The sequence below is a fragment of the Triticum aestivum genome, chromosome 4D (genome assembly GCF_018294505.1).
Source record: "Triticum aestivum cultivar Chinese Spring chromosome 4D, IWGSC CS RefSeq v2.1, whole genome shotgun sequence".
NCBI lineage: Eukaryota > Viridiplantae > Streptophyta > Magnoliopsida > Poales > Poaceae > Triticum > Triticum aestivum.
In genome coordinates, this window is record NC_057805.1 from 512,663,751 (window position 1) to 512,676,540 (window position 12,790).

At 50.0% G+C, this 12,790-nt stretch overlaps 2 protein-coding genes across 2 annotated transcripts; both read left to right on the forward strand.

Annotated features, from left to right (window-relative positions):
- The first annotated feature begins 6,488 nt into the window (after positions 1–6,488).
- On the forward strand, positions 6,489–7,367 carry LOC123100747 (tryptophan decarboxylase 1-like). Its single transcript, XM_044522627.1, has one exon. It carries the CDS (start codon positions 6,497–6,499, stop codon positions 7,181–7,183), a length of 687 nt encoding a protein of 228 aa, XP_044378562.1. The 5' UTR covers positions 6,489–6,496; the 3' UTR covers positions 7,184–7,367.
- Positions 7,368–10,175: 2,808 nt separating this feature from the next.
- On the forward strand, positions 10,176–11,980 carry LOC123100748 (tryptamine benzoyltransferase 1). The gene is made up of 2 exons (XM_044522628.1): positions 10,176–10,595; positions 10,764–11,980. The coding sequence occupies exons 1-2, from the start codon at positions 10,233–10,235 to the stop codon at positions 11,694–11,696; spliced, it is 1,296 nt and encodes a 431-aa protein (XP_044378563.1). The 5' UTR covers positions 10,176–10,232; the 3' UTR covers positions 11,697–11,980.
- Positions 11,981–12,790: the final 810 nt, after the last annotated feature.

A 12,790-nucleotide genomic window follows, 5' to 3' on the forward strand; every position in this document is an offset into this window, starting at 1 on the left:
GTATATAGTACGTAGCGTCGACCAAGCATGGAGATAAGAGAGGACACTTCTCTCTATTAATTAGCTAGCTAACACAATATATGAAACACCTAAATTAACCCCTCAAAACCCCCCAACCCCCCCTTTCAAAACAAAAAACAAAAACCCCAGCCCCTGAAATGCTGACGCGTGGATGCCCATTGGTCCCGGTTGGTGACATCAACCGGGACAAAAGGCCCTGCCTATTGGTCCCGGTTGGTGTCACCAACCGGGACCAAAGTCCCCCTGCCTGGGCTGGCAGCAGCGGCCACGTGGAGGACCTCCTGTCCCGGTTCGTGTAAAAACCGGGACTAAAGGGTTAGGCCTTTAGTAACGACCCTTTAGTCCCGGTTCGAAAACCGGGACAAAAGGCCCTTACCAACCGGGGTAAAAACCCTTTTTCTACTAGTGGCTGCACCCAGGTTTTGAAAGTCCACACTCCACTGTTTTCATCATTTTTTTATCTGTTTGTATTTTCGATACGTAAAACAATTGAGCAGTACTTGAAATATATTTTAGTTATTTTTGGGTTATAAAGAATAATAGAATACCATCAGGTTCAATCAGGTATGAGCAGTGAAATTTCGTCAAGCGATTGTTGTTCTTTGTTTGGTGTAAATCAGTTTTTTTTTCTACTTATTAATTGGTATATTTGTATACACTAGTAAACAAGGGATCAAAAAGGTTGATTTTCATCTAGTGGACAAAACATGTACCAGAGTAGCCGGTTAGGGCATCTCCAACTGCAATCCACAAATTTTCTCCTGCATCCGCCCACGGACAGGGGAGACCAGTCCACAGACGTAGATGCGGGAGGCGCTCTCCAACGCTGCCGCATACCGGCCAGCAGTTCAAACTAATTGGACGAAATCCGTTCAAACCAGGCAGATTTCATTGAAATTCGGACATAATTTACATAAAAGGTCGATATTTCGACCATTTAACAAAAAAACTAAACAAACCTAAACCCTATACCAGATGACCACCTCGTACGCGTGGCCGCCCTGCCCTGCCGCACCGCCGTCTCCGTCGGTGCCGTCATCGTCGTCTTCGTTGTCCCTCCAGTGGCGGAATGACGCCGGAGGGCCGCGACAGCCTTGTCTGACGGCTGCCTGCCACTCACAGTGGAGCCGCTCCGCCTCCTGCTGGGTGGTGCGGAGTACCGCCGCGGCCACTACCGACGTGGCCTTCGGAGCCTTGGCGGCGGCCTTGTTGCGATGCTTCGTTGGCGGAGCAGTCGCTAAGCGACCACTCCTCGCCGATCTTGGCGAGCTCACCGTCACGGCGGCGGCGGCGCCTGTCGGCCGTCTCCATTGTGGTCACAGAGCGGTCGAGCGCTCACGCGGCGGCGAGGTCAGGGTCTTTGCGTAACCCAGTTTGGCGCCACGTCTTACCTCGCCTCCGCCTCGGAGCTGACGGCCCTCGAGCCTGAGGCACTGCCGTAACCGCCTCCTTCGAGGTAGTAGAGGAGGCGGACCCATGCCCTCTTGATCGCAGATGGAAACTCCTCCTTGGCGCCGAGGCGGTGGCGATGCGGCGTCGATGATGGCACGTCCATGCGGTCATACCAGTTGCGCGGCGGGGACGCCAGCTCCTCCTTGACCCGGCGTCCGATCTGGACGCTGCGGTGGTGCGGGGGCGAGGCTAGCTCCTCCTTCACGCGTCGTTCAATCTGGACGTCGCAGTTGTGTTGGGGCGAGGCCAGCTCTTCCTTCACATGCCGGAGCGGGGACGCCGACTCGCGCTTCACGAGGTGGCGTGGCGGGGACGGCGGGTCCTCCTTGACGAGTGCCAGCGAGCGGCGATGGGCCCATGTAACAGAGCGACTGCTCCGTCAGTATCTCGATCTGACGGACACAATCTTTGTGCGTCAGAGCGGCCTCCTTGAGAAGTCGGGGCAGCTGCGGCGATGGCTATTGTGTCGGCGCCTAGTCCTCCACGTCACCGGAGGAGCCGGTCACTGTGGACGCCGACGGGCCCGGAGAGCGTGGGCGGCGGGCGCCATGAACCACCGGAGGAAGAGCTTCCGCCTACTCCGCATGCCGGCGTGGAGCACCATGACATCGAAATCGCCTGAGGTGGGGTCGCAGAGGAGGGGCTCGGGCACGGAGACGGAGGAGGGGAGGGGGCCAGTGCTCAGAGAGGGGGAGTGCGACTTTGCGTGTCGCCGGCGCACGGCTTAAATAGCCGCGGCGAGGCCCAGGCGAAGGTGCGGTCAGCCCGCTTCAATGCAGCGCAGCGGCTGGAGTTGACTCCTCGGGACGCGGCATCCACATTGAACCGGCGAAGCCCGAGAGGTCACGTCCATCAGCGCCGCCCTCCTGTCTGGTCAAATCGCGTCATCAACGTCGGCCGCTACATGCTCTAGGCCGGCATCAATGCGGCACGACGTGTGGGATGAAAAACGCAGGAGGGGTGATCGGCGCTTTTGGGTGGGCCAGGGCGGTAAGAAGCGGGCGTGGCAGCAGTTCAGACTCCAACCCCCCGCCCGTGTTTGTCTTCGGTTTGCGGAAGAAAGTACGTCTGGACCGCGTCACAGACCAATACAAACCCATGTTGGATGTATTTCACGGTTCGGACGGATGCTGACGGGTCGGCGTTGGAGATGCCTTTATTGGACTGAGCTTTGCCTCTGGAGACCAGTTAGGTAGTTTGTGTGCAATTATGTGTTTCTCTTTTTTTTGTTATTATAAATTTTACAATTTTGCTAAAGTGCATCTATATGTGTCATAAGTATTGCACGTCTAAATTCATGCTAAAAAATCAAGAAAAAAGAGAACGACAAGGATCAAGCAAACCGGGCAAGATTTTCGGAGCGGTGGCAGGTGCTTTTTGTTGGGGCTCGAAGCGTGCGTGTGCTAGTAATGTTTGGTCGCTGCCTTGTTGTTTTTCGTGATAAGTTGGACGGCCATCGAAGCGTTTTAGCCGTTTGGGGAGCTTCTTGTTTTCCTTTTTGACATTTTTACTGATCCCTCGGTGTTGTCTCTTGTCTGATGATGCATGATCGACGAAGAGGAGAGCCGTGAGCAAAACTAATCACGTTTTTGAAGCGTCGGGATGTACCAACTTTTCACGTGCATCGATCCTACTTGAACTTAACACCGTTTCGATGTCAATCCAGTTCGCTGGTACTCATCTCGATGTCATTTCAACAGTCAGGAAAACTCGGTGGCATCGGCCTTCCGCGGCACCTTCAAGCTGTGGAAGCAAGCGCGTAGTTGCACGCACCTACGCGATTGAGTGAGATAGCTCGACGGGTGTTCAAGCTCACTTCCATTCATCCCGTGGCGGTTGGTGACAAGATTAAAGCATCTCATAAAGTAGCCCACAAATCCACCGCAAACTACCGGACTGCCTGTCCAGTCAGTACCCGGACCCAAAAACGCCTTCCAACTCGGCGCCTCATATTGGACCCAAACATTTGGGCTGATCGACACTCTTCATATGTTCAACCCATATGTGGAGTGGCCGAATGGGTAAGGGGAAGTCCGGACGCGTCTGGACACGCCTGCCAAGTTAGATCTGGCTCACACCGGCCCACCCGGCCGCACATAAATGGACCCTATCCGCACTTCGGACGAAATCCTTGCCGCATTCCCTTCCACTCCACTCCCCATCGGCCCACTGCCCTCCGCCCACAAGCTCCCATCCGGCGATCTCCGACCGTCTCCGGCATGGTGGGCAGCGGATCCGAATCCTACACCTCCAGATCCGTTGGCCTGGAGATCGTCCCACCCAGCCATAAGGAGGAGATGGCTGTCCGCCTGGCACTGCGGCGCTCTCAGGAGGACGCTGCCAGATGGCAGCGGTCGGACTCCTTCCGCATGGAATGCATTGCGTTCGCACATATGGCGCATGGATCTGGTGCGAGGTGTGCCGCCGCTGCCTCACCGGAGGCAGGACGGTCCGTCTGGCGTCCCAACGCGATGGCGGATGCGCAACCGCTACGTTGGCGCGTGCCGAGGTGGAGGTGAACGCATGGGCGTTGTCCGACGCAAGCATGGCGCGCGGGAGGCGGCGGACGTTGGCGAGGCAGAGTCACACTCTCCGGCGCCGCGTATGATGCACGGCCACCCCGGGTGCCGCAACCTCGTCGTGGTGGACGTTGCCGGCTCCTCCCACGACTGATCCATCATCGATTTCACATCCGCCGACACTGTGAAGACTCTGGACTCCGACAAGGAAGAGTAGGACATGGTAGACAGCGGCGCCTTGAGTCCCATGAGCCAGTGCGTGCCCATGTCCTACTCTACCTCACTAGTGACTGGAGCAATACTTCGAGGGCTGCAGCCAGCCGCTGAACATGGGCACGACGGAGCCGGATGAGCACCACTTATACTAGATTTCACATTCCATGTAATAATATGGATTTGATGATTCGAAAATGGTGTTTGTGGTTGTGGAATCAATTTTGTGTGTGATGTCTGGTCACTATCTGTGGACATGTTCGCGGGTGTTTGGTGCCGAATTTTGGTGTTTATGATTGTAAGAAGACGCTCTTAAAGCCTATATATGGAGTGAAAAATGGTAGGAAAGGGTAGCCTGAAACGAGTCTCTTAGTGAGTTGTGGTGGGGTGGTTCTTGCTGCTAAGCGACCGTTTTTTGTGCCGAGGGAGCGCAGCTTTCTTGAAATAATTTTTTTAGATGACTCATTCAACTTGTGCGTCAATGATTTTTTTTATTTATGAGAAACTTTCAATCTATTCATTTTCAATCATGACAGTACAAAGAGTAACAGAGGTAATAAAAATTATAACCATGTCTGTGGACCACCTAGCGACGACTACAAACACTAGAGCGAGCCGAAGGCGCTCCGTCGTCATTGCTCCTCCCTCACGGAAGCTGGGCAAACCTTGTTGTGTTAGACAGTCGAGAAGTCGTTGTACTAAGACCCCATAGAAATAGCGCACCAGAGCAACAACCGTCGCCGATGAAGAAAGTCGTAGATCAGAAGGATCAAACTTGTAAACACTGAAACAAAGACCGGATCAAAACAGATCCACCGAGACCAGCACCGATCGAATCCCGCGAGATCCGACGGAGACACACCTTCACATGCCCTCCAACGATGCTAGACGCATCATCGGGATGGGGATAGAATATGTGAGACATTATTCCTACTAAGGGGCATTGCCGCCACCACACAGCCCCAACCAAGACACTGAGTCTCACAAGAACGGGAATGGGGTCCCCGTTTGCACGTCAATGATTAATATGCAGATCTCTTTTTTTATTTTATTCCTTGAAGAAATGGACGTCTTAGGTGTAAAATCAAGTCATATATGAGATATAGTAGAGGAGACGGGTCATTTCCATATAATCTGGTGCACACCCGAGTTCACAGAAGAGAAGACGACGTGCGAGTGGTAGTTGGTGCGGGTGTCACAAAGACGCATCTCCCGCTTGCGTACTTGTTTCTGCCGGAAACTCACACACGTAAACGCAGCTTGATCGGATCGATCGCCGATTGATTGATTGATTGCAAAAGGGAAGAAGGCGTCTGTTGCACTTCTTGGATCTGAGTTGATATGATTGCTGGAGGAGGTTGCACGTATATTACTGCACGGTGATTGTTACGAGTCGTGGTTAACCAATCTGCGGTTGGATGGTTAGAGGGACTGTGGTATCTTCAGCCCATCAGGGTTTAAATTCTGGTGCTTGCATTTATTCCTGAATTTATTTTAAGATTTTCGGCGATGCGCATTCAGTGGGAGGAGACGTTTCCATTGACGATGAGGTGCCTACGATGACTTTATAAATTTCAAGATGATATGCCGGCTCAGTCTTTCGGAGGTGCTCATAAAGATAGGATGTGCGTGTGTACGTTCACAGGGATGAATGTATGCGCGTGCGTGTGTACGTTCACAGGGATGAATGTATGCGCGTGTATGTGAGCGCTTGTGTCTGTACTGATGTTTAAAAAAAAACGCGGCCATACATTCGCCCTCCCAATCAAACGCCCATCCCACCAATCAAGAGCGGTGGTAGTAGTACATCTACAGATCGGTTAAACGCGGCCTCCCTCCCACGTCCGTCGTCCCATATATAAAGCCTTCACACATCCCCTCCGGCCGCATCATCACAGAGCACAAGACGTCTTCCTCCTCCTCCCAACTCTTGCTGCATCCTCATCCAAGGAACACTTGCTGCGTCCTGATCCAAGCGCACGCTCGACAAGTTAACAACTAAATTTGATCCATCACTGAGACGATGGACAGCCTCGACACAAAACCGGCGGCCGGCGTCGAAGGTTGCAGCTTTCAGCCGCTCAACCCAGAAGACGTGCGCGCATACCTCTACAAGGCCGTCGACTTCATCACGGATTACTACACAAGCATCGAGTCCATGCCGGTGCTCCCCCACGTGAAACCAGGCTACCTGCAGGACGAGCTTATGGCGTCCCCGCCAGAACACTCGGCTCCCTTCGACGTCACCATGAAGGAGCTGAGGACATCCGTCGTCCCCGGGAGTCGCAACCATGTTTAATGCGTGGGTGCACGTTGATGCTGCCTATGCTGGCAGCGCGTGCATCTGCCCGGAGTTCCGGCACCACATCGATGGCGTAGAGCACGTGGACTCCATCAGCATCAGCCCGCACAAGTGGCTGCTCACATGCCTTGACTGCACCTGCTTGTGGGTGCGCGACAGGCACTGTCTCACTGGCGCACTAGAGACGAACCCGGAGTATCTCAAGAACGACGCTACCAACTCTGGTGAGGCCACCGATTTCAAGGACATGCAAGTTGGTGTGGGTCGCCGCTTCCGTGGGCTCAAGTTGTGGATGGTGATGCGCACCTATGGCACCGCCAAGCTTCAGGAGCACATCCAAAGCGATGTCGCTATGGCCAAGGCATTCGAGGAGCTTGTCCGTGCCGATGACCGGTTCGAGATTGTAGTGCCGAGGAACTTCGCCCTGGTATGCTTCAGAATCAGGGCATGTGGAGCCATGACAGAGGAAGTGGCCGATGAGGTGAACTATGTGCTGATGGACCGGCTCAACATTTCGGGGAAGGTCTACCTTGCGCACACAGTGGTCGGTAGCAGGTTCGTTCTACGGTTTGCGGTAGGGTCGTCGATGCAGGAGGAGCGGCACATGAAAAGGGCGTGGGAGCTCATCAAGAAAACGACCACCGAGATCATCGAGGCGGAGGAGATCATGCAATAACGGAATTGATCAATTAATGTGTTTGATTAATTATTATTGTTTGTGAGGGGTAATAAAATCCTTCCAATGGTGATGCATGATCTGCCGGCAGTACGATGTACCGGTGACTACCTCTATTGATGTGTTGTGAATCTCAGGTTGTATTATTTAGGAGATGAGTAAATTAGTGTTCATAGTAAATTATGCAAAGAATGTAAATGTATATTTCTAAACCATATACATTCTTATGTGTCTTTAACCATCTATATAAAATAAAAATGTATGTGTTCACCATTACATCAAGTATATGAAGATGATTTTAATGGTTATGGTATGTTCATATACCATTATGATGACTTGTTATCGGAGTGCACTATTTGACATTTTTATGGAGATCTATTTCTTATTGAATGATAAGAAAATAGGTTCCAACAAACTAACAACGGATGTCCCCCGCCAGAAAAAATTAACAGTGGATGTTTTGACTGTTGTAAGAATTGTTGTGTATGATTTGTGTGAAACTCCTTCTTTCATGTTGACTATCATATTCTTTATAAAAATTCAACTTCCATTGGAAATATCTTCAGTTATTACTATTTTGCAAGAATACCAATTTAACGACCAAATATGTCATTTGAGACAATAGTAGATCTGTCAATACATGGCGATCTTTGTGTGATGTCAAACCAGTACACATAATTGACTTTTGTGCCTCCTTCTAAGATTGACATGTGCACGAGACATCATGGCGTGCCTTGTCTAGGTGCTGCCCTATTTGCTATCTCACTGAAAATCGATGATAGCTACTTACCTCACGTCTATAAGCCCTTATTACTCGAGCATTGCCTAGATTAATTTTAATTTCTTTAATTATTATTTTTGACTTTTTGTTTCGTACTTTAGTTTACATACCGTTTACGTGTCCTAATAGAAGGTAGCATCAAATAGAATAATTTCCAAACTCTGGTTTAGATGTAAAATCACGACAAGTCTAGTTGTGGTAGAAGGGAATGACTAACCATAGCTCCTCAAGTTTGACAAATATATAGATGCTACTTCCAGAAAGGTACTACGGTGATCCATGGTCATCAGAAGCTATCATCACCGAGGAAGTAGCCAACTGGATGCGGGCAATCACACGGAGGCAATGGAGATCAGCTGGTCTGAGGACAGCAGCAACACCTTCAGTGTGTCAACATCAAGCATCAAAAAGAGGAGAGTGTATTGCAAATGGACAACAAGGTGACGCCTCTGATCCTTCCTTGCCGCTGATCTTCTTGAGATGTTGATTACATATGAGGCTTGATATTGTTCTCATGGTTGCACTAGGGTGTCATAGAGTTGCACCCAAGACAACTCCAATCTCAATGGTGCAAGCTCGTGACCGTGCCAAGCATGCTCCCCAAATGACTTAATTATCGTCCTCAACTTGGTGCAGGTTCGCAAGAGGCATGGTCTCGAAGTTAGCTCTCCCGTGCGACATCACACACAATCGTCGGGGTTTCGAAAACGAGGGCAAAACTGTGAACTTTCGCAATGATGGATGGGGAGGCAGAGGTAGATGCAAGTTGGCGGTGACGGTTAGTGTTGCCATTTTGGTCCTTATAAGGCCACACGGGTAGGACATGTGAGGGCTAATCATCATCTGATTGGTAACTAGCCCACTATCAGAATCAACCGGATCAATCACTACCACATTAACACAATGCATCCGTTATTTGGCCCAATATCTAGTTCCAAATAAATCTCAAAAGTTCATGTATGGCAAGAGGTGGAGGTGCAATTGTTAGTCCCACCACACTACTGGAAGTGGAGTTTCACATTCTTATATACGGAAGTCTCTCCACTTCACTAAGTGATTAGTATGGGGAGACAAAGAGAACACCACGCTCACACTGGCCTTGCCTTGACGGGCTCGGGCTAGGGTGAAGGCATGCTGCATGTGCATGGTCGCAACAAAAGAACGTTCGGTTCTCCTATATATATATGACCTATCAGTGACTACCAAAGATACATTAAACCGTGCTAGGGTTTTCCCTCTTCTCGCTTTTGTGCCGTCATCGTAATCTACTCCATCCAACCGCCCGCGTTCACCAACTAACAAGAGAGCGGGTCTCCGGAACCTCTTGCTCTTGTGATCTTGCACCCAGAGAGGGCCGATAAAGGTTTTGGGAAGCATTTCACACAACTGCTCGTGTTTCTTCACCACGGATCGTCTACCATCTAAGTCAGACGGCGCCGCGCACTGCCTTCCCCGTCTATGTTTGTTTCAACCAGTCATTGCCAACATCAACGTCAACAACATCACTTTTGCAACGTTATTTGATCTACTCTTTAGTTATGGTTGTTATGTGTGTGACGTTGTTGTTGAATCTATCTAGTATAAACAAAATAATTTCGGACCTCACCGAAATAGGCGAAATTTTGGAAATTTTGCATATTTCGGATTTTGAGATTTTAATTTTCACTTAATTTTAATGAATTTTGTCGTAATTTAAATTTGTTTTGAAACCAGTTTGAATCTGCATCGAAATTTTGGGCCTAAAAATATTTCAGACCGTACTGAAATATGTGAAATTTCAAAAATTTCTCTGAAATTTCATTGATTTTTTTCACTCTGCAAGCAAGTATCTTGCACTATAAAACCGTCGAAACGCAGTTTCATTTCGTCTTGTCTTTCCCTGCAAGAACTTGCCGGTCAATAATAGGTACGCATAGCTTTCCAGAACGGAGTGTCCGATCAACCTGGAGCTTACTTGCTAGGCTGGTCTTCTTTTACAGTCCATTCATTACCATTGTGCGATCGCTAGCAGGAGATGTGGGTGTGAAAATTCCCGCGTAGAGTCCTGATCATTGGTAGCGTGCAAAACTCAAGCTAGCATATTAGAGATAAGGATCACGACAAAGAAGAAAAGACAAAGTAACCTAGTAGTACTGTACAGGTGGTTTTCCACTTCTCAGATGCTCACTGTTCAGGCCTGCCCAACGTGCATCCATCGATCTATAAGATGCACATGCATGTCTATGACCCGTTCACCATAGTCCCGCGCATGCACTAATCAATCGAGCAATGGAAATCACGAGCAGCATGATGGTGAAGCCGGTGCCGCACCCGCTCGTCGGCGAGAAGGTGGCACTGACCATCTTCGACCGCGCTGCGGCGGACGTCTTCGTCCCCACCGTGTTCGCCTACCTTGCGCCGGCGCCGTCGAACGAGGCGCTCAAGGAAGGCCTTCTCAAGGCCGTCGCGCCGTACCCCCACCTGGCGGGGCGCCTCACGGTCGACCAGCTCGGCCGGCGCTTCCTCCACGTCAACAATGAGGGCGTGATCCTGATTGAGACCACGGTACAAGCTAACCTGGCGGACGTGCTCGTCGAAGGCCGGATGCTCACCAGAGTCGACCACCTCTACCCTACAATACCACAACGAGAGGTACGGATCAATCGATGGAGGCATTGCTTTCTCTCACGGCTCACGTCACATGTGTTGAAATATATTGCCCGCCTCTCTCCACCAATTCGTATTTTTGAATGAGTTGGTTGAAGCATGAATTCAGTAACATGCATGCGCCAAGCTGTTTATACAAGAGTATACGTACAGGAGAAGATTGGAGCGGCGCTGCTGCAGATCCAGCTGAACAGGTACAAGTGCGGTGGTCTCGTGGTCGGGATATGCTCCCACCACCATACCGCCGACGGTCACTCCATGAGCATGTTCTTCACCGCGTGGGCGACAGCGGTCCGAGAGGGTGAGGACTTCACCATGCCAACCCCATTCCTCGACCGCGCGAAAACCGTCGTGCCGAGGAGCACGCCGACGCCGGTGTTCGACCACCGGTCACTGGAGTTCACGCATGGGGACGGTGCTGCAGAATACGCCGTCATTCCCATGGACAGGATCCAAAATCTCAGGATGCATTTCACGGCCGAGTTCGTCGCCGATCTCAAAGCCCGTGTGGGCGCCCGCTGCAGCACGTTCCAGTGCCTGCTCGCGCACGTCTGGAAGAAGATCACCGCGGCACGGTGCCTGAAACCGGAGGAGTTCACCAAGGTGAGGGTGGCCGTGAACTGCAGGGGTAGGGCCGACCCTCCTGTGCCGATGAACTTCTTCGGCAACATGGTTTTGTGGGCATTCCCAAGGCTTCAGGTCCGGGACGTGTTGAACTCGAGCTACGGCAGCGTGGTCGACACCATCCGCGACGCCGTGGCATGCATCGACAGGGAGTACGTGCAGTCCTTCGTGGACTTTGGCGGAGTGGCTGACGCGAACGGGAAGGAGCTTATCACGACGGCGGCCCCTGCCGGCTCGATGTTCTCCCCGGACGCAGAGGTGGACAGTTGGCTGGGGTTCCGTTTCCATCAGCTCGACTTTGGCACCGGCGCGCCTGCTGCTCTGCTGCTGCCGGACTTGCCCGTCGAGGGGCTCATGCTCTTCGTGCCGTCAGGAAAGGCGAACGGCGGCATCGACCTCTTCATGGCCATCGCGGAGGAACACCTCACCGTGTTTAAGCAGATCTGTTACTCCTTGGATTGATTGACCCAGCCACGACATGTCTCGTGAAGCGGGTTTAGACCTCGCTTTATAAATAACTAGAAAAATTGCAAGGGCGTTGCAATGGGAGAAAAATTGACCGGCACTCCTTACTCAATCACTATGGTTCTCTAAAAAACCAATAACTATGGTCAATTATCCCTGACATGAAGAATAATTGTTGTTTCAAGCATACCTTCTTTGCAAAAAGTGTAATAAATGAATGTTTCCTTCTTGGATACTTCCAGTTGACAAAACTTCAATGAATTTATGTATAAGGTGTTCTAGATGACACATCTTGCTATCGTGTAAATTATGTTGCTGAAACGAAGCACATATGATAATTGTGGATGTCCTTTTACTCATCTCTGTTATATGGAGAAGAATATTTTGATGCTCGGTTTAATTGGATTCTATGTAATGGACCTGGTACGTATGTATCACGTTTCATTTCACTTTTAGCTAAGAACATGTTCAAGCTAAATATAAAAACATATAAATTACTATCATAACTAGAAAAAGTTCGAGGGACATTGGACAGAAGAACAATAGAGATAAAAGGTGTCTATTGATCCTGTTGTCACCAGATCCATTGATGTACTCAAAATGGCACTTATCAAATGTGTCATTACAGCATTATCTCTTCTCTATCATCTCAACATCGAAGAACAATAGGTTAAGACACAAAATTTTTATTGATGGGCTTAAACATAATAGATTAAGACACAAGAGAATCATCAACATGCTTAAACACGGGCGCGGCGTGGCGCCGGGCCTCCACCTGCTAGTTGTTCTCATACCAAGGAAATTTGTATGTGTGAGCTTTGCTTTTACTATGTATATATGAGATTCCTTTCAACCAATATATAATTTCATTAATTCAAATTTAATATGTTTCATGCGGCCATATATGTACATAAATCCTTATCATTTAATTGTACAAATGGATGGGCGCGGCATCGTGCGCCATCAATGATCAAGTACATGTTAGTTTTTGTTGCAGGAATAGTAGATGTTTGTTCTCGACAGGATTAAGAGTTGCACCTGAAAAAAGTTAGTCGAAACCTGTCAATGATCGACATAGTTTCGAAGATTTT